The sequence below is a fragment of the Ambystoma mexicanum genome, chromosome 7p (genome assembly GCF_040938575.1).
Source record: "Ambystoma mexicanum isolate Mex_15411 chromosome 7p, UKY_AmexF1_1, whole genome shotgun sequence".
In the NCBI taxonomy this organism is placed as follows: Eukaryota; Metazoa; Chordata; class Amphibia; order Caudata; family Ambystomatidae; genus Ambystoma; species Ambystoma mexicanum.
Window position 1 is genome coordinate 202078082 of NC_090939.1, and position 22541 is coordinate 202100622.

At 48.1% G+C, this 22541-nt stretch overlaps 1 protein-coding gene across 3 annotated transcripts in view; it reads left to right on the top strand.

The window, feature by feature from the left end:
- BRWD1 (bromodomain and WD repeat domain containing 1) overlaps positions 1-22541 on the top strand; it is a 3236587-nt gene that overhangs the window by 402756 nt on the left and 2811290 nt on the right. For all 3 annotated transcript variants that reach the window (XM_069636064.1, XM_069636066.1, XM_069636065.1), the window contains exon 12: positions 19318-19358. In XM_069636064.1, the coding sequence (XP_069492165.1) occupies positions 19318-19358 (41 nt within the window). The remainder of the gene's footprint in view (positions 1-19317; positions 19359-22541) is intronic.

The following is a 22541-nucleotide window of genomic DNA, read 5'->3' on the forward strand; positions in this document are numbered from 1 at the left end:
CCACATCTGTGCAGCCTGACCTGCCTCATACCAGAGTTGAAACTGACCCGGATTGTTAATCCAGTCTCTCAGGGGTGGTGCCCAAATGCAGCTTAATGGCGAGGGCCACAACGAAAAGCCGTTGCTTGGCATTGCCCTCCTTCCACACCGACCAGAAGATTTTCAGGATAGGATTCATCAGCACTCGTTTGGCTATGGGTGCCACAGGAGGAGGTACCCATTCTCCCAATGTTACCGGTGCCAGAACAGTGTTGTCCATTTGGACCCACTGCTCTCGTGTTCCGGGGTCCAAGTGGTCCACCATTATTTGTAGCTGTGCTGCCTTGTGGTATGCCTCAATTTAATAGCAAAGTGTTGTAGACAACCCTAGGCTGCGTCCCCGCCCACAAGAAACACAAAAGGGCCCTTTGCACAGTCTAAAAGTAGGAAGTGGGGACAATCGTCTGTCACATCTGAAAAAGGAACAGAAATTTAGGGAGGCTCGTCATTTTAACAGTTTAGGCGTGCCATCCAGGAGAGATGTAACCTTCACCCACAGCTGCAGGTCTAACTGTATTCTATCCCAGAGGGAGAGATAGTTCTAGTTCTTTTCAAAGAGATCCCTGTCTTCTCTTGTATATTAATCCCCAGGTACCTCAACCCTTCCTGCTGTATCCATAAACCAAGGCCTCAGACAGTCCTCAGCAGCTTCGCTCCATTCCCCCTGCATAATCGTCACTGAATTATCTAAATTTATTGCGAACCCAGACAGCTCACCATATTCCTGCCAAGTCCGCAGGAGAAGAGACTGCCGTGCTAGGTTTGGTAATATAAAGCAGGGCATTGTCGGCAAAAAGGCTCATTTTATAGTTAGGATTTCCAATTTACACCCCCTTGATCTCTTCTCCCCATACCCCCCGTGCCCACGGTTCCATTACCACGGCGTATAACAGGGTGACGGGTGTCTGGTGCCCCTTTGTAGCTCCAGGAGTCTCGATATTCCCCCATTAACCACTCCTCTGGCCCTTGGTGACAAGTATAGAGCCGCCATCCAGCCCAGCCGTTTGAGTCCTATACCAGTTTTCTCTAAAACTCCTGTCATGAAAGACGAGCTGACCGGATTGAAGGCCTTTTTTGCGTCAAGTGCCAGAAGCAGGTCCCTGCTGCGCCTCCCCTCGGGTGCTGTCATGATATGTAGGTCTTGCGCAAATTGTCTGATCCCTGCCTGTTAGGCACGAATCACGTTTGGTCCGGGGGGACCAGCTTGGGGAGGGAAACTTCCTGTCTGTTTGCCAATACTCTAGCAAATATCTTGGCGTCTGTGTTCTGCAGTGAGATAGGTCGGTATGAAGAGCACTGTTCCCTGTAATTGGCCAGTTTGAGGATGACCGCTATCCATGCCTCCAGAAACGTGGGCCGTATATGTCCCGCTCCCTCAATGGAGTTAAAGACCTGAGCCAGTGGTTCTGCCAGGAGCTCCTGAAATTGCTTATAAAAATCTGAGTTATACCCATCCTCTCCCCAAGCTTTACCCAGCTTGAGATTACCTATTGCCCCCCGCACCATCTTCGCGTGATGTCCCCTTCTAGGATTGACCTCTCCTAGACTGTCAACCGAGGCATGGGAAGCCGATCCAGGTATTCCTGTACCTTCCTGTCGTCTTGAAGGGGTTGAGCGTAGAGGCATTCATATTATTCTGCGAAGTAGTCTTGTATATTTTCCCTTGCCCCTATCGCTTGTCCCGTACCGTCCCTAATCCGGTCTACCTTCCTCTCCACCTTACCCTTCCTTATACTACTTGCCAAGAGTCCCCGCTCGGTCTCCTTTCTCGTAATAACTTTGTTTAGCATACTGCAGCCTCTTAACCACATCCCCTATAAGGAGCAAGTGCAGTTTTTGCTGCTTGTCCCTCATGTCTTTCAGGAGCACCTCCCGTTCAGTCCCTGGTTCTGTCAGTCAGGCATGCATGTTTCGAAGCTCCACCCGCATCCATTGCTCTATCAATGCCCGCTCCCTTTTCTTCCGTGCTCCCTCCGCTGTCAAGAGGCCCTGAAAGGTAGCCTTAGCCCACCACACATTTCATATGGGTATCCCCACTGGTGTATGTTTGAAAAAAGCAATGAATTTCCTTCCCCATGAACTCCATGAAAGTAGGATCCCACAGGAGGCCGTCATTACAGTGCCACTGGGGCTCCCCCTGTCATTTCCAACCCACCACTCCACGGTGGCCATCTCATGGTCGGACCTTGTTACCTGCTGCAGGTAATAAGATCTCCAAATGTCCGCCTTGAAATAGTACTGGAGGAGCTGTGCAAAGTGCCTGTGGGCCCTGTCTTTCGTCACCTTCCTGCCATCTTGCACAGACCACCAGTCTAACCCTGGGTCCAGGATCATGTTAAAATACCCTCGCCCCTTCGCACCAATCTTCCAGCACAGTACACACCTTTATAAAAACTTCACCTGGTTCACATTGGGAGCATAGACTGAGGCTAGGGTGATCCTTTTCCCCTCAAACCGGCCCTTAAATGCTATGAATCTGACCCCGAATCCCCTCTTAATTTGGCCTTCTGCCAGGTGCATGGACTTTGCCGTCACTATACCCACCCCCTCCTTCTTTGAGGTTGCATGTGAGGCAGAGTACATTTGGCCAACCTCTGCTCCCTTATGAGCCCTTTCCTCCCCCTTACGGTAGTGGTTCTCCTGCAGAAACACCGCCAACTTGGAGCATATCGACTGTAAGGGACCCCTTATTTGGGGAGTTTAGCCCTTTTACATTTAGGGTTGCCACTTTGAATTTATCCATAGCATACCCTGGGTATATCTGTATCTGCCACCTAAACCCTTCGAGAGAACCTTGATCAGAGCCCATGAACAGCAATGCCTGAATGCCCACCCCCATCCCTTTCCACCCTTTCAGTGACTTGAACTTCCCCCACAGATGGGATGTGAAAGCCAAACTCGGCTTGGGTGAGTGACCCAGCCTCCCTGAGACACTGGGAGGTGTCTAGGCTACTAGGACAGTTTGCCCCCCCCCTGCTGTAACAGGAACCTAACCGTAAACTGTAACATCCTCTCCCTCCTACCCCCTCCCTTGCCCGAAACAATTCACCATTTGTAGCACATGGCCCAGCATCATCTGTGGCCCTTGGATTGCGAGGATTGGAGGTTCGTAGATTTTCTCACACCTTCTTTCTTGCGGTCCTTTGGCTGGGCAAATGCCATATTGAAGCGCTCTCTCAATTTACATTGCCAGTCCTGTTCCTGTGGCCGTCCCTCTTTTTGAAGCTCCTGCAATAACTGACCTGCATCTTCTCCCTGCAGTAGCTCATAATGCTCACCACCATAGTCAAAGAACAGCGCGAAAGGCAACCGCCACTGATATCGGACCTCCCTCGGAGCCCCCTCGTCAGGGGTCTGTCGTCTGCTCCAGGGTGTATAAGTCCTGAAAGTTGGCATCACCTCACATCGATGGCAGGTACACCAGGTGGAAATGTCTCGCATACGACTAGGATCAGGATCCGCTGATTGTCACAACCTTAATCAGATTCCCCATCATTTCCTCTTCTTTCTCTCTCAGCCATTTCCTCTTCTGTATACTCCTGCTCGTACGTATAGAACCGAATTGCCATAATTCCCGAGTATTGAAGTATAAAATCAACAATGAGAAAAATAAAGTTGTTTGGTTAAAGTAACAAAATGCAATGTAAAAGAAAAATAAGAGAAGAAACGGACATGTTAGAAAAACCCAAAGTGCAAAGACAAGAGGAATAGGCCCAAACTTTCAAATTTCTCATTGACGCACGTAAAAAAGTGTACATATAGAAGTTTAATATGATTTGTTAAAGACATTTGTACAGTAGAGAAACCTTTTTTTATAGACAAGGGGCTTATACAGTTAGTTAGCGGTAGTGTAAGTTCCTGTTCTCAATACGTCATTCTTGGTCGATGGCTGAACAGAGCAAAAAGAACTTATGGAGGTGAGGAATAAAAGACACTGACACTAAAGAAGAGGAAACTCCACTGTTGTCTGATCAGAAAGTGTTTGTTAATAGTTAACGAGGTAAGAGGTGTCTTGACATTTCCATGGAGACACGCCAATAGATTGTGCAGAGGATGTTGACATGAGACGTGCATTGGCGTTGTGACAAGAGGCGTAAGCATCCAGTGATGTCAGCTTGAGGAGCGGGTGATCTGGTTAACTGCTTGAAGGGCCCTTGAAGTGAGCGCGATTAATCAACGCATAAGATTAGCACAAGATGGTGGTTTGCGACTTATGAGTTTCGCATGTGTAAATGTGTGAAACGCGAAAGTAAGATTTATTGGAATTTGTTTGTTGATCGATCGATGTATGCCCAAAAATACATACCTGATTGATTGGGCCAATAAAATTCCTGGGAGAACTTCCCCTTTAAGGGGACCATACACTCAGAAGGGCCTCTCCTTGTGTTTTAAGTCCTGGTCAAGATGGCCTTTCGGGTCATGTGCATGCAATCCCACAAAGTATCCCTCAATTCCAGATTCTGATGAATCCAATTCAAGACATTCCATAGATATCACTATACCCCCGCTAGGTTGCATTTGATTTCTCAGGCGAACTCTATCTGCCCCAGGTGCCAGTCAGGAGATGCAGGGTACCTACATATGATATGGGACTGTCCAGAACTGCGAGACATTTGGAAGGGGGTATCCAACACAATGTGAAATTGAAGAGACCCCAATACAATGTTTATTCCAAATATTCAATGAATTATGTTCCAGGCTTTCACAGACTTGCCAGCCTCTGCAATGTTATTAGAGGTCTGTATCATATTGTTGAAGTGGCTTAAACCTGTTAGTCTGACAGTTGCACAGTGGATGAGAGCCATGATGTATGTATGTGAGAAACCTGAAAGTGTCTCACCCGCTAGTCCCAGAGGATCTGCCATCAGGTGGCAAGGACACAGCCATCGCTATTGGATCCAGTTCCTGCGGTTTGACCCGAGCGGGAGGATCACCTGGATGGGGGTGGGGGCCTTAGGGGAGTGGAAGTGGGACACCGAAGGGTGAGGCGCCTTAGGGCACCTTTTCCCCATACTATCTGGTAGGCTATCTAGAAACTCAACCCCCCTTTTTTGACACAAACACTTTATCCCTGGCAGTTCATTGTGAGCGACAACAGACTAACGCCAGAGACGTATACCTGACATGTCCCAACACAAGGGTCAGGCAGAGTCGGGCAATTACTGATAACTACACACACCTGCTTCCCATTACACTTCCCCACACGGATAAAAGGTGGAGCATGAAAGCACACTCCGAGCAGGGGCATACGCACGAGGAAGCAGCTATTCCGAGACAGCTGTTTAAACCGAGGCAAAAGGTGGCGAGAGCAGAGAGGACGACAAGGAGGCAATTGCCCTTGCCCTTTTCAGCCCAGAACCGCGACTTTCAAGAAGCCTCAAGGAAAAGAAACAGAAGACCGAGAATTGCAGCTGACGAACAGTGTAGCGTGTGTCAAAGGTACACAGGACCCTCCCGCACTGATGGCCAGGGTGGGGAGAAGTGATTGCCACTGTGGTACCGACAGCAAAGCAACGCCAACGAGTTTAGCACAGCCGGTGAGTTGGTGAAACTGATAGCAGACCTGACTGTGATGTGCTCAAGCAGCAACATTGTATCAAGAAAGAGAACTTGGGTACAATTGAACTTGGTGAAACCAAGATAGGTACCAGAAACAGAGTGGTCTGGGGCCACTTGGGTGCTTACTCAAAGGTCTTGATGATGTTGGGCAGATACTGGGAGGCTGGCTTCCCACTACTGGACAGCCACCTCAAAGTTTGAATGTTTATTGGGGGGGCTAGGGTCGCCCAGGTTCTAGATGTAAGGAGACAAGTCTGACCCAGGAACCAAGTCGACAATTGGAGCTGAACAGATTTGAGAAGATGGTGGCGGAGGGATGCCGGAGGACTGCTGCAGAAACCAGCATTGGCTCAGCCAATGTCAACATGTCATGAACCTCGACCTTCTAATCAACAGGAAAGACCTCTCCAAGGTGCCTTCCTCCCTATGACCACTGAGATCAACCAGTTCCCTGTCTTGCTTGAAGTACATTGCTTGTTTTTGGCCATTGAAGCCTGCATCGTGGCAAGGAGTTCAAAGAGATTGATCAGCTGGAACTCTTCGTGGACGTGAGACGAGCCTGCAGGAAGACATAATTTCTACCGTTGAGTTGGAGTTCCTCCTGGCTCCTACCGGGTTCAATGTAAGATGTGCATCTGCAAAGATTCTCTCAACCGTGGAACCAAATCTGGGTGCCCACCTTGTTCAGATGGATTTTCAAAATCTGTACGTGTGGGAATGGGGGTGACTTTGGGACATCACCGTATTATGGTGAAAAGGGAAGACACTGAGGGGTTAGCTTGTGGGATGTGTATTGGTACTGTACAGTCCCACCCCTTCCTTTGGCAGCACACTGTAATCGCTCCTTAGTCTGTGAAAACCACAGCTTTTGCTGGGAAAGGGATTTCCATGTAAGGCATTTCCTGAATCGAGAAGGCAGGAAGAAGGCCAAAGAACAAGGTAAAAACCTTTTGGCACAGCCATCTTATGGTGCTAGCCACCTTTTAGAAGGCATTCACCGATAATACAAAAGTGCACAAGTAAAATCTCACAAATTGTAGAAATATCACTGCTGCCACCAGCTTGTTATAGGCACATTGTAAAACAACTACCTTTATATAAGATGTTATAGGTATGCAAACTATCGAAACTGCTGTGATGAATCCCCAAATGTCGTAATTTCGTCCCTAGTGGGAGACTACTTCCCATGAGCCCAGGGAGGTGAGGCTGCTACCCGATAGTCCCCTTGGGGGTGCTATTCAGCAGGTGGGTCTTATGGGGAGGGAAGTCCCATACGGGATTAGTGATGACCTGGGGTGAACATAGTATCCCCAGAGCCCATCTATCCCTAACCAACCTTCCTCACCAACCCCCTACTACACCATCCCTAGTGTTCCCATCTGTTTCCTTAAAACCAGTAAGTGTGGGCTCCTCAAGGGACCCATGATCGACTTATTTAGTGAGTCGAGGAAGTAGTGCAGAAGTATAAAGAGCCCCTCTATAAACCACACTGAGCGGCCTATTCTTCATACGCTTCCTATTGGCCAAGGCAAAACTGAAATAGAAGAGAGAAATTCAAAGACCGTGAGATCCTCCCTGGAGGAACCGGGAGCTGTGAAACCCGCGGTCAGGAGCCGAATTAAGCAATCAATGACTTGACGCTCACCCGTTGACGGAGACGATCCAGAGAACTGTGCCCTGGTTGGGCCATGTTGGAAGCAGGAAGATTAAGCACCAGCTGACCGAGAGAGCTAGAGAGCATGGTCCGCCTGGGACGTGACACCCGAAAGGAGGAAGCCGCCGCAGAGCTCGGACGGAGGAGGTGGTCTCTGAACGGGAGCAAGAGACCCAGAAGCAGCTGACGGAGTCCGGTGAGCAACCAGAGGAGATTTGGGGAAACTGGGAGGTTTACTGGGAACCCTGAGGGACAATACTTCAGTGGGACACTGGTCTGGGATGCGCATCCAATAAGGAGTGATCTTGAGTCATTTTTTTAGTGGCAGTCCCTGGCAGACCAGGGCTGTCTAGATTACAAGATAAAGAAACCAGAGGGGTCTGGAAACCGAGAGAAAGAATACATGGCGTGATAGCGAACAGGGTATAATTAAGAGTCCAGAAGAGCCAAGAAGGGGTTGGAATCCATACCCAATAACGAACTGCCTCCAAAACCATTGTCCTAGTCAGTGTCTGGCAGGATAGGAAACCAGGTGGGCTGTGAACACGGTGAGCATTGTACGAAAGATCAAGGCAAGGCAGACATACCCCCTGCTGTTTGTGGACATTGTGAAAAGAGCCACGAGGAGGGAGTCCTGTTGGGTAAGAATTAGTGCAGTCCATCTGGTGTGGTACTACACAAGACTTATCTCCTTGGTATTAGACCTGCCTTTTAATATAGCCCTGTACGACACAAGTTGGTGATGTGACTGAGCAGCCAGGCTCATTTTAAGAGGGGTAATGTGAGCTGTAGAGCTGTGCAATGAAACTAGTAAATAAAAGAATCCAATTAAGCACTTACACACTTAGTTATAATAAATATATTATTTATACACAAAGATTCTTTAATTGAAAAGCAGTAATTAGCTGTAACATGAATCCCAAGTTAGGAGTCAATTCAAAAAGTGAACAATAAAGCAGGTGAGTAATTCATTCATATGTTAAACATTTTCCAGCACTCAGAGATGACGTCATTTAAGGTTAGCATAGCATTTATATAGTATCATCTTTGCAATATTGTGTTTTTCAGGAAGGAACGCTTGGGGTTAGATCAGAACAGAGGGATAGGTTATAAGAACAGTTAGATTCTCCCAAAGGGATGCAAGCAGTCAATTATCCCAGCATTAAAGTGTTCAACATTTAAGACCTGTAAGGGAACAAACACTGCCAAAGCCAGTAGACCAAGTCAAAGTTCTGATGCTCTTCTTAGAAATATATTCTTAAATGGGGTTCAAAAGGGAGATCCAAGATGATGAAGCAATTGAAATAAAGCATTAGAGCCAGAAACTAGACCAGAGGTCCCCGACGGGCAGCAACTAGTGGGGTAGATATGGCAGGAGCAACCGAGATGCAGTGAATCGGGCAAGAATAGACAGAGGCAAGGCACTGCGAGAGGACCCCTAACTGACCAAGGGACACAGCCTGGAGAAAGGTGCATACACGGAGGAGCAGCAGCCCAACCACTCGGCAGCAACAGGGAGAGAGCAGCCCCCCCCGTTACCATTGTGTGCAATGTGCAGTGGCTAGTTCGAGGAAGGGGACGGCTAGCGGAGAGCCACAGCAACGATAAGAAGAAATCTGAGCGCAGGTGGGACCGGACAGCGTCAGCTAGTGATACGAAGGAGGGACACGATCCACAGCCTGACGGACCACCAAGAGGGAGAGGAAGTGCAGCTGTCAGAAACCTGGAGTCTGGGACACCTATTGTAGCAGTGGACGTCAGAGTTTGGAAGTGAGGGGAAACCCGACATCAAAGGGACGTCAAAGGTACTGGGCTGCCCCACCAACGGGAACTCTAGAGGGAAGCGTGCATGCGCTGCTGGGACAGGGGCCAAGGCACGGGGAAGCAGACACTCCATCAGTAACGCAGGAACAGACTCCACAGCAACACAGAGCATCCCGGGTGTCAGACAGGGCAAATCCAAAAACAGGAGAGCCATCCATTACTGGGCTCAAGGGGATACTGATGGCAGTCTAGGGGAGTAGTGCACTCCTATTAAGCGCATGAACAGAAGAACAGATGCAGCATCGGCAGCGCTCCACATGAAAATACGGATGGAGTATAACTTTTAGTGGACTTATGGTATGATAGGTTATTTATAACACGCTTAATACCCAGTGGTTTCTAAGCACGACCAGGGTATCGAATCTGTGTTGCTCTGTCGTCTTGCTTCCAATGCGAGCATGGTGGCCCACCCCCACCCCCAATCAACAAGAAACCCAGCCCAGGGGAACCACACAGTGACGTACACAGCATAAGGACAGAGGAACTCCCCAAGCAAGGAGAAACCTTACTAAAGGCGCACGCACCGGGAAGAGACCACTAGGGCAAGGCCTTAAGGAGGGGGCTCGGCTGGGAACTCTGGCAACTCTCCTAGGAGTGGCCCGACGGTCATAGGGCAAATATTAAAAAGGGCCCACAGGCCGAACCAGGGCCCAAAACCAACCCAGGAGACCCGCACAGGGCTAATTAGGCACAGGCCCACAATACCCCCCCAAAACGACAGACGGAAAATGGAGGGGGGGGGAGAGTGCCGAGGGATAAGCCGCCCACTGGCTCCCCACTCAGCAAGTGAATCGAAGCACGTACACTTTTGCTTGTTCTCATGTAAAGCACTTTGGATTAAAGGGCTATATAAATTCAATAAAATACAAATACGTACACGCGGAAATAGACGGTTGATCCACCCTTCACATTCTCCTCTCAGCTCGGGCACACTGGGACATATGGTGCCAGAAGAAGCGAACCCCAGACCAAGCGGCCCCACGAACAAGATACAACTGGCTCCACATCACAGTGCACAAGAAATAAGACCACCATACCGGGGACATCAAAGGTCTTAAGGGCCACGATCACCCGACCACAGACCAGCCAAGGGGCAGATAGGCCCTCCACTAAAAGGACGGGACCCCTCCTCCCCGAAGCAGACAATGGCAAGACAGTAAAAAATACGCACAGAGCGCAGGGACGCAACAGCCATACGCTCTAAACTGCAAAAATAACGGGGAGAACAGCGCACTGTTAGGGAGAATTCTCTATTTAGGCTGAATTTCTTAACCTAGTGAGTCCCCCAGCAGCTTTGCTGGATTTTTGGGGTTTATTTTTTTTTCCTGCCAAGAGTGAGACTCTTTTACCCTCACTCTTGGACATGATTTGAGTGTGTTTCTTTGACTCTAGATGTGTTTAATGGGCTATGGGGTCTTTTACTCCATAGGGCTTCATGTGTTTTTGTGATGTGTGTTACACAGCACCCTCAGTGCAGTAACACAGGGGTGTCCTAGTGACTCCCCGGTATAGACTCCATACCCTGGGACTGACTACTGTCTCCCAGGGTCTGTAAAGTCACCATTGACTTTACTAGTCTTAAATTCTGAACAGAACCAGTACAAACCATCATATTGTGGACGTACTGGCTGGGGCAATTCGATTGCCCCGGGGTCTGTTAGTTGAGGGAGCACGTCTCCGTCCCCCCTGATCGAGTTTTGGCTGGTGGCAGTGGATACTACTTTTTATATTCAACTCTATTCAACATATTTCTCTATGGGATTTTCCCATTGTTCGAGGCTACTATCTTTATTTAATTACGATAGCCTCGAACATACTGCCGGTTTATTTAATTAATATTAATTCTCCGGTTGGTATTTTTTTGCCAAAACTCTCCAAAGTGGTGCCACTCTGTCTGGGGTACTTAGGAGGGGTGGAGGGGGATTTAGGCACCCTGGACTGAGTTGCCCAGGCAACTCAAGTCGCACTCCATCCTGATTGGCCCAACTTAGCATGTTTGAGTGACAGCTAGGCTGAGTGAATGGGGGTTTTCTGCATAAAAGCAGGACTTTGGGGACTTGAACTTCAGAAGTCGCCACAGGACCTAAGAATCCAACGAGGGTGAAGCTGAGCCGACCTGCCACGACGACACCACCGGTGGAGCCCTGCTGGACCGTCTCACCATTTTTCCCAACGACAGAGGAGATCTCCCGCCGGAGAGTCTTCTTCCTTTGATTGGTGGGGATAACCAGTTTCACCGTCTTTTCGCCTTCCCGACGTATCTCGTGGCCGCCTTGCCTGTGCCAAGCACCCCGGCAACCAGGATACCACGTTTTACCGCGAATTAAAGGGTAATACCTTTAACGGGAAAACTCTGCGGCTGGTTTCTTCCCTGGCAGTGCAACGACCTTCATCTTTCCTCCAAGTCGAGATCTTCCCTTCCCCTGGACGACGACGAGACTTGCACCCGCTGCCAGGAACAACTGCCACCGCTGGAGGATCCTTCCCACTTAAGGTACCGTGTCCCGCCCGGCTTCCCTTGCCACCGACTGTACGGGTTAGATTTAGCCCCCGGCTTTCGAACCTGGGTTAGCCTGGGACACCCTGGCTAAACTTTTCTGAGCCTCTCTAAACTCTTTTCGAACTCTCTGCAAGACTTTCTAAGCCTAGTGTAACTGTGTGATCTTGGGCGCATTTGTGCTCTGCTCTCTCTAAGAGTGGGCCCAGCCTATGGACTTTGGCTCACAAGTGACTTTCGCTCTTCTGCCTTGCTAATAGTGTTCCTAAAGCTTAGAGTGGTGTACCATCCCATATTCTGTCTTTTTCCCTCCCTTCTTCATGAACTTGTTGGAGTGCCATCTATAGTTAAGCACTCACCTCTGTATGAAAATAAGTGGTGTTAACTAAGACTTACCTGATAAGGAATAAGGGTTGTATATATTATAATAGTAACTGTGTTTAGAGTGATTTACAATATTAGTGCTGGAGTGTTTCAAACAGTGTGTTGTTAAATAAATAATTATATACTTTGATACCAAAGCTCTGGTCAGTGTTTGCTTGTATTGTTGTATCTGAGTGCCTATTGTGTATACTTTGCATACTGTCTAACTCTTCTTGAGAGAAGTCAGACTGCTCAGCCACAGCTACCAGGTAAATCTGGGTGGTACAGACTGCTACCAAGTGGGTTTACTGCTAACACCTGTAGTCTTAAATCTTTTGCAGTGTTCCCAAAGGGAACTGCACAGGTTTCTGCCTAACAGGTACAGACTCCAGTAGAAGGCTTGACAACCCCAGAAGCAGGTGAAGAGACAATCACATTAGAGCATATATGTCCAAATCAAGAGGAAAAGGGGTTCAGGCCACACCGGAGAATCCAATACCCAAACAAGACTCTTAACTTGATTCAGATGTGGAGCAGCAACACTTCCTCCAGCAACAAAGGGAAGGCTCAGGGGGGGGAAACATCGAACCCGATCCGGTCCCGCTCTCAGGCAATGGCGGCCACAATGGTTGACATGCAGTTCTGGTTCAAGGAACTTCATGAGAAATTCATGACCTCAGTTCATGATAAAGTTGAATCAATCAAAAACAAAATGAAGCATGCAGTTCAGGAATTAAGGATTGACCTTGCCAAACTTGATCAATGTACGGACACACTCGAGGGTGGTGCAAAATGTAGAAGAAGCACAGCAAAAAAGTGAGACACAAGAACATCTAGTACGCCTCATGCACAACTTGGAACTTCAGTGCGAGAACCTGGAAAACTGCTTCCACAGGGACAATATTCTGATTAAGAATATGGTGGAATCGGTGGACGTTAAAGCACGCTGGAACCAGCGTCCAAAGCCATTGCATCGGGGGACAAACCCTTGACTTCGATTCCCGATGACAATTCCATTAAGCCGCTATCGAGGTCAGGGTTCTTCGATTCTATGCGGTTGATCTTCGGCGCAATGACCACAGTGACGTCGACCCAATTTACAAACTAGCCAGCGGTGTCAATTAATTTGACGGTCAAGCTGAACTAATGGCACTGGCCCAAGGGCTGCAAGATGTCAGTGGTCTACACACATCCCCAGACCTTGCTATGCAGCAAAACCAACCCTACACTCATACTAATGTTAAGTGTAGGACATTGGTAGAGAGGGTTGTGGACACCCTTGGGCCGAAGTCATTCACCACACCCCTTCAGGGGTATGACCTGACGGACATCCTTGATGAAGGTCTGGCAGTTGACTTTAACATGCTTTTCAGTCAGGCTATAGACCCCTTAGCATCCTTATGGCAACGCACTTGCACGTATTCCCTTGTGAATTCCAATTTCACTGGGAAGTGTAGGCTGGCAAGAGGGGACCCTTCTTTCCTCTCTACACACCCTTCTCTAGAAGGACTTGTAGTGCAAGCTGCCACGATATCCACCAGATCCACGTCAGATCTTCCTCCGGATAGGGAGGGAAAGAAGTTGGATGCTTTGGCCAAGAAAGTGTTACCTTCTGGCAGCATGGCTCTCAAGGACACAAATGTGGCTTGCGGGTTCGCAAAATATTCCTACGGTTTGTGGAAAGCTGTGGAATATGCAGCAGAATACGTCCCTGAGGGTGTTATGTGGGACAAATATATACAGCTGGTGGAGGATGGGAAGGAGGTAGCCAAGCAGTCATTGCAGACTGGCCTGGACGTTGTGAACTGCATTGGCTGCTCTGTGGGGTCGGCGGTAATTATGAGGAGGCAATCCTATTTGAAAACCTCCTGGGGTTTCCCCTAATGTTAAAAACTGCCTACTGATCATGCCTTTTGAGGGGGAGATGCTTTTTGGACAAACGGCGGTTTGACTCCATAGAAAAATTCAAGGAGTCTAAAATTGCCGCGAAGTCATTGGGCCTAGCTGCTAAGTCGGCCGAACCTGCTTTCAGCTTTGCCTCGAAGGGCAGAGGCAATAGGCGCTATGTGCCCTATGGCAGAAAAGCTCAGCTCCCGCAAGCCGGGCAGGGGCAGAGGCAGAGGCGTTTCTCTTGTCCCAGCAGGGACAGAGGAGCTTCTAGAGGCCAACAGACAGCGGCAGGTGCAGCCACGCCCTCTAAGCCGCTTTGATTTCCCCTCCCACGACTTAACGGTTGGTGGACAGTTGGCTGGGCATTGGCCCCAGTGGCAGGAGATTATCTCCGATGCCTGGGCCCTGCATACAATTTGGTGGGGTTATTGTTAGCCCTTCTTCAAAAGGCAACAAGCAGAACTCCATCTCCTCTAATCCAACCGGGACAGGAGCGAGCTCCAGGAAGAACTGAGAGCCCTGTTGTCAAAGGGTGCTGTGGAAGAGGTATCTCCCGAACAGAGAATCGGGCTGGTATTCCCGGTATTTTCTGGTGCCCAAGAAGGGACGAGGTCTCCATCCCATTCTGGACCTCAGGGCCTTCAACAAGTTCCTGAGGAAAGACAAGTTGGATGGCAAGGTTGAGTGAAATTCTTCGCGCTCTCTTAATTCAGATCTTGCTGATGTCAATAGACCTACAGGACGCCTATTTCCATGTGCCGATAGATCAAAAGCACAGGAAGTTCCTACGGTTCCTCAAAGTGGACAAGCACTATCAGTTCAAAGTGCTGCCCTTTGGTTGGCTTCCACTCCAAGGGTCTTCACCAAGATCATGGCGGTATTCGCAGCGCACCTCAGGAGATCCGGAGTCCACATATTTCCTTACCTGGACGACTGGGGGAAGTCAGTGGGGCAGGTTTTGTTTCACCTGGAGGACAACTGTCTGCTACTGCACAGGCTGGGCTTCTCCCTGAACTTGAAGTCCCACGTGACATCAGTCCAGAGGTTCCAGTTCATCGGAGCAGTCCTGGACACTTGGATAGGGAAAGCTTTCCCACCCGAAGAGAGCCGAAAGCATAGAGCAGATGTTACATTTGTTCTGGAACCTTCCTCCGCCTCGTCTCCTGGCCTCATGTGTTTTTCTAATGCCAGTGGCCAGGCTGCGCATGAGATCCCTCTAGTGGCTCCTACAAGATCAATGGTCTCAGTACCTGGGAGCCCTCACGGATCCTCTCCATGTCTCCAACTAAGTGGTCCTCGTCCTAGACTGGTGGGACAACCGCTGCAACCTTATGGCGGGGTAACCCTTCTGGCCCCCTTTGTCTCAGACTAGGGTGGTCAAGGATGCTTCATTGAAGGGTTGGGGTGCTCACTGCGAGGACTTGCAGGTGAGCGGCCTTTGGTCCACGACCGAACCCTAGTGGCATATCAACAGACTAGAGATGTGAACCATCAGGCTAGCCCTTAGGGCTTTTGCCCCGTCTCTTAAGGGGAAGCATGTCCTCATTCTGACCATTCTGACAGACAACATGGTGGTCACGCACTACCTAAACAAACAGGGTGGTGTGCACTCCAGTCCCCTTTCCACAGGTGCAATGCTTCTGTGGTTCTGGTTGCTAGAGAACAAGATATCGGTCTCTGCAATTCATCTGGAGGGTACAGAGAATGGATTGGTGGATGCTCTGAGCAGGCAGAGCATGGTCTCACACGAGTGGGAAGTGTCAGGAAGTCCTGGAAGAGGTCCTCTCTCTCTGTGATATGCCGGCAGTGGATCTGTTCACCATTGAGTCCAACAGGAAATGCATACAGTTTTGCTCGAGGGAATTCCCAGCGAACGGTGCACTGGGGGGGGGTGCTTTTCTGGAGGATTGGACCTTCTCTCTCCACTAAGCTTTCTCTCTGATTCCTGTAATTCCTTGGATTCTCAGGAGGTTGAAGAGATTCGAGCAACCATGATTTTGATCGCCCCAGACTGGGCGAGGAGAACGTGGTACTCTTATCGCTTGGATCTAACCATCTGCCCACCTCACTGGTTGCCTCAGCGCCCGGATCTCCTGACCCTGTCAAAAGGTCGGGGTACTCCACCTGACCAGAGTCCCTCAACATACATGTGTCTTTTCAGAGGATGAGGTATGACTGGGACCCCTCAGAGGCGGTACTTGAGGTGTTGCTGGCTGCTTGCAGACCATCCACAAGATCTCTGTACGTGTGCACGTAGAGAAGATTTGAGACATGGTGCATGGAACGCGAGGTTGACCCCATCTCTTGCCCCACCACTACAGTGATGGAGTTCCTTCTTTACTGGCCTCAGCAGGCCTTCAGCTTACCACAGTCAAAGGGTATTTGGCGGCCTTGTCTGTGTTCAAGAGGTCCCCAGATCAGGGCTCTTACTTCGTTATTCCAGTCATGGGCCAATTCCTGAAGGGCCTTCTTAATAACTTTCCGCAAACCCCTTTTGTTTTTCCAGATTGGGACCTTAATCTGGAGTTGACCTTTTTGATGGCGGCTCCGTTTGAGCCTATGCATTCCTGTTCTTTGAGGCCGTTATCCCTTAAAACCGCGTTCTTGGTTGAAATCACATCAGCCAGGGGAGTTAACAAACTGCAGGGCGTATGATGCAAACCGCCATTTTTGTGTTTTTTCAGAGGGAACTTTTCTCTGGCAGGCCTGGCTTCCGTCCAAAGGTTGTTTATGAATTCCACCGTTCAGTCTATTGATTTATCTGGGTTTTACCCCCTCCATACCCTTCGAAAGAGGAGGAGCATTTTCACTGTCTTGACCCAAAAAGAGCCTTGAGCTTTTACATTGCCCATACATCCGAGTTCCGGAAGACGGACCAGTTGTTGGTAGCTCATTCTCTATCTCGCAAGGGTCTCGCCATAACAAAACAAACCCTTTCACAGTGGATTATTTTATGTATATCTGAATGTTGGCAGGCAAAGAACTCACACCTGGGATCAGAGTGCATTCATCCAGCTTCCACAGCCCTATACAGGGGTGTTCCTGTTGGGTACATTTGCCATGCGGCCGAATGGTCTTCTTTGCATACGTTCACCAAGCATTATGTTTTGGATGTTGCCCGTGGGGCGGATCCACGCTTTGGTAGGGCAGTTCTGCAGAATCGACTTGTTTAATACTTTCTGCCCTCCTCCTTTAGCCTAACTGCTTGGGAAGTCTATCAAGATGAGGAATCTGTGGGAGAAGAGCAATTCATTGAAGGAGAAATTACTTACTGTAATGATTTTTCTATGGATTGTTCTCCCGCAGATTCCTCATCGGCCCTATGAGCCGATCCCACAGTGAGAAAGACGTTGGTGATGGTTCTGGGGTGTCCGTTTTCACTCATTGTTCTAAGAAAATTAAAACATTTTGAATCTAATTATATGGGATCACCCTTTCAGATGTATCCTGCAGCGTTCAAGCATGGGGCGTAGTGATTTTTTTATATCGACGACACCTGACGTCACTTCCGGAGCAGACGGTCAAGCACTGAGCAAGGCGGTTAGACGGCCAAGTCGAGGTCCACTATGCCCCCTGTCGAAAATGTTTCCGAACAGCTGAGCTGGATGATGGATATCTATCAAGTTGAGGAATCTGTGTGTGAAGAATCCACAGAAAGATCATTACAGTAAGTCTTTTCTCCATTTTCATCATAGGAGGGGCAGGGACCCAATTCCTTGGGGGGGGGGGGGGGGGAAGGATGATGCGTTTCAGATCAGGTGGGATAACCTGTACTACTATGCATTTTCTCCAACTCCCCTTCTGCATAGGGTGTTTTCGCAAATTCAGGGCATCAGTCGGATGAAAAAGGATTCCAATAGCTCTCCTTTAGCCGCCTCCGGTATTGTTCTCTTGCCTACTACAGCTGGCAAGTCGGGGCCCCCGCAAGTTCCCTGTTCACTTCCACAGCTTTCTGTCACATCCGGGGACAGTGCTTCACCCACAAACGGAGGGCCTAGTCCTGGGGGCTTGGCTCCTAATCAACTAAAACTAGGTTGTTTACACATATTCCCTGTAATGTACATATCATAATCTGCAAGGAAGGAAGCCACTCCAACATAGTACAGAAGCAAATAGGCAACGTTCTGTTTCTGGAACGAGGATAAGGGTATGACCCACAAGTGCCCCCTAAATGTGTTATCGTTTTCAGCGCCTCTGGCTCAGTCAGGCATTCAAGTAGACTCCTGTCGCACATATCTGTCGGCTATTGACTTGTACAGCGCCATATTCTTGGCAGCCAATCCGTTTGTTAAGTCACTTAAAAGGTCTCTCAAGGATGTTTCCTCTTATGCATGGACCTCACCCAGTATGGGATCTAAATGTGGGCCCAACCGCTTTAGCACATAAACCCTTTGATCCCATGGCTTCGGTGGAGATAAAGCAGTCTTGTTATTAGCATTAACTTCAACTCGTAGAGTAAGTGAGATTCAGGCGCTTTCCGCATCAGAGCCCTTCAGTGTTTAACAGGCCCGCAGGACCCATCCTACGTTCCTACCTAAAATGTTCACCTTTTCACATGAATCGAGAGATGTCTTCTAGCAATTTTTCCTAATCCTCTGTCCGATGCGGAAAAATCACTGCACTCTAGACCTCGGTACAATGCCATTCAGGAAGTCAGAAGCTCTTTGTTACATTTTGGTGGTGCCTATCCAGGATTACAGGCTTTGAAAGCCGCAATAGCCAGATGGATGGCGGCTTCCATTATAGAAACGTATAGAGCGCAAATGAAGGAAGTCCCTAAAGGGATTCACGCTCATCCATTTCGGGCACAGGGGTCTGCTGTAGCTTTCCAAAGACATGCTTCATGGAATATCAGCAGAACTTCCACATGTGCAGTATGGGTCGTACTTTTGCAAGTACGACCCGTTAGCTAACAGCTCCAGATCAGATGCAGCTTTTGGGAAAGCGGTTCTAAAGAATGTTTGCAGCTCATTAACTACACAGTGGCTCTTCCCAGTCAGTGAGTATGGTGGAATCGCCCATACAGGATGGAGGAAAGGGTATGGGACATATGAGCAATAAAAAGGTACTCCCTGTAGTCGCTACAATACTCCTAGTCCTAAATCATCTTTCCTCCATACGACCAGCCTACCTTCCATTCCCCTTATGTTCATGTATAAAGCCAGGTGTAGCGTCCAGCGTGAAAAAGGGGCATGAGGTGTGGCACCGGAGGGCATGGCCAGTGGGCGTGGACATGCCAGAGTTCATACCCCTGTGCACTGCAACTAAATTTAAAGGGGGAGCTTATATTTTTGCTGCCAATAGGTTCCGGTCCGGTCCCTGTACAATGATGCCCATACAGGATGGAGGAAGGGGGATTTAGGACTAGGAGTATTGTAGTCCCTACGGTGAGTAACATTTTATATCAAAATAATTGTATTGAATTAACTTGGTTTCTTAAATAAGGATTCCATCTTTAGATCTTAAACTTTGTACATATTTATTTCCACAGGACAAGGTTGACAGCATTCAATTTTCGAACACTGGTGACAGGTATGTTACTAAATATTAGTAGAGGAATATTTTGTAGAAAGTGATATTTTATTTCAATTTTAGAACCGTACAATAATGATACAAACTTTAGCCATCTGGTCCCTTTTGTAATTTGACCTTTTGATTAATGTTTGAAAGCAATGTTGCGTCGTGTATCTAGAATCATGCATTTCTTTTTTTACAGTTTAAAAAGTTTGTTGAAGTAATAATTCTCCACAAACATCATGTGTAGAGTGCAGTTTAACTATGTTTGCCATTCAGGAAACCTCTTGTTTCAGGGAGATGTTGGGAAAGATTTTCTTCTTTTGCTGCTTTCCTCCCATAGTCTTCTATGGACACACTTTGTTTTTGCTGTGTTTTGAACTCTGGCCTGTCTTTTTGGAAGTACGTAAAGCCACCTGCTATACTTCCCTTGCCCTTTTGTTCATTCTCATGGGGGAGCTGATCAGTCCATTAGACTACTGAGAGACTATGGGCCTCATTATGAGCTTGGCGGTGTGGGCAAAAACTGCGGTAATGAAGTGGTAACTATGGGACTTGACGTATGGTGGAGAAAAAACCTTCACCAAAACGCCAGAGGTATTTCCGCCTCCTTACTGCCAAAAGACAGCCCTTTTGGCAGAATTACCGCTGGTGGTAATCCTGCCAAAATCCCCATGGACTCCATAATTGAGGACTAACACCGACATACTACCACACAATCCGGCCGCAATTCCGCTGGACCAAGTGGTGGTAACAGTAAATCCGTTTGGTATCTCAGGGGTCTTGTATTGTTACAATTGCTTGCATTACTGTAAAATAAAGTGAAGTGCAGTTACGATACTTTGTAGCCTTTTTCTGTAACATCTTTTTGATTTACTTTTACAATGTTCCGAGCATGAGCTGGTGTCAGTAGTTATTTTTCTACTGTCTTTGTAACGTATTACTAGTGATCTATTGCATTTATTGCAAATGGCTACCAGGGCCGTCTATCTCCCTAAGATGGCCATGCTACAAGGTTTCTGCTTGTCCTTTGACCATAGTGTTCTTTGGTCGCCTGCTTTCTCCGGTCTGGAAATGCCATACATAGAATGCCCTTTCCCAGGGCAAGCTGCTGCTTTTCACAGACAAAGGGGCTGTTTTTGTGCGGGCCTGCATGTGGGGGCTGGGACAGTATGGTTGCAGTTCATATCCCGGCGACTGAATGTCTGCTCTTGGGCAGATGTTGTGGCCAGTGGCTACCAAGGATTGGGGCACTAGAATGTGTAGGCCACTGCGCTGATGAAAAATAGAACTAGTGTAGGTACCCTGCTGCCTGGGATGGGGTTCGAGACGGTGCCCTTCCGTGCCTGGATTATCCCAGTGAAACTGGGTGTAGAACCTTATTCACAATGGCCTGGGTTTGATGCACATGAGCGTAGGGTTAGTTTATGTGGTCAAAGGATTAGCCCTGGGTACAAGTTGTGTTCATAACAGGTATTTTATTGAAAGTTACAACCAAAACTTGTTTCGACCCTCCTCGGTCTTTCTCAAGGCGTATGTATTGATTGCAATCGGTCACGGGGTAAGCGTCTTTAGTTTAGAACTGATAATCTCTGTGTAGCAAATCTGGTTTGTGACATTGATCTATCAGTCGATAGTTCACCGTTTCGTGACGACTCGGCGAGGCAGACCCGAAACTGCTCCTCGGAACATTTGCTCGGATTCACCCATCAGGACCCCGGTACCTACCAAGAACCTCCTATTAGGTCACTACCTCCTGCCCACCCGAGAGGGGTGCATAAAGCTGATCGCCCTTGACGAAAGGGGTCTTAGCCACATAGAAACTCAAAGCCATTTTGGTATCAAACCTTTTCCTCCTTCTTAAATGGGTGAAGTGGGAGGAAATACATGATAAATCTTTTAGTTAACATGGAAGTCAAAAATAACCTTCAGTAAATAAGGCCTGACTCAAAATGGGGGCTTACATGAAATAGCTTGCATCTCACTAATAAGTCTAGTAGACATTGTAGCCATCAAAAATATACTTTTAAGAGTGAGGAGTCTAAGAGGACATTAATGTATGAGCTCGAAAGGGGAACCCATAAGAAAAGAAAGAACCAGATTGATGTCCCAAGATGAAACCATTAACTGTTAGTGGACACCTATTTGTCAAGCCCAACAAATACTGGCCAACCAAATGAGCTGTGAAAAACAAAAAAACCTTGACAATACTAACCTGTAGCCCCAGCCCTGTCGGGGACAACAAAATCCAGAAACCAGAGGACACGATAAGCTATCCTCCGTCCTGCACCAATCTTTGTTGCCTCTGCATGCATAAACAGACCTAGTAGAAGGTCTCCCCGTGGACAGCAACACCTCAATGTAATCTTATGCCACGCATAAATACCATAATAATGTAGAGCAATCCGGTTGATAGTACTACATTGCTCTACATCATGGTCCATCCTGAAACACAAACATTGAGGGGCTCGGTGATGGACATCTTGGAGTTGCAAACCCTGAGGACTTGGGACCAGGCATAATGGTGCAGCATCATTTTATAAGAGTGATTTGTGAGTGAGGCATGGTATCACAAGTAGACACTGACACAAGTGCTGCAAGTTCCAAAACCTTTACTGAAGGTTTAAAGATGGGAGTATTCTCGACCATCAAACAAAAAGCAAATACAGTCCTAGTCAGTCCTTAGTCAAATAAAATGGCCTATACTAATGAACCTAATGCCTGCCTTCTTTCTAATACAATAAATGTGTAAAGGGAATGTGTAATGCAAAAAGGAAAATCAGTGTTTGAAAGAAATGTCAGTATGGCCGAGTAAACTCCCTTCCCCACATTTTGTAGCATGGGGTAAGGTGGCACACTTGGACCTTGCGACACACTCTGGCTTCGGACACAAGGATGCAGTTTGTTTCGTGGACCAGGGCCAACTTGGCCTTCCACGACAAAAGTCACTAGTTTAACCCCTGGACCACTCGGCTTTCTCTCACTCCAGCCCAGGTCACCTTTAGCTTATAATACAGTTCAAAAAAGTAAATTTCCTTCTGGTTACCACAATTCAGTAAAGGTTTCCCTCCGCCGGGCTCAAACCTTCCCCAAACGTCAATCACACCTTCATAGGCTTCCCTCCGTCGGGCTTAAATCTCCTTTCACTTTTCTTCCGCTGTTTAAGACTTTCAAAACTGCAAGGCTTTTGCCCTTACCTCG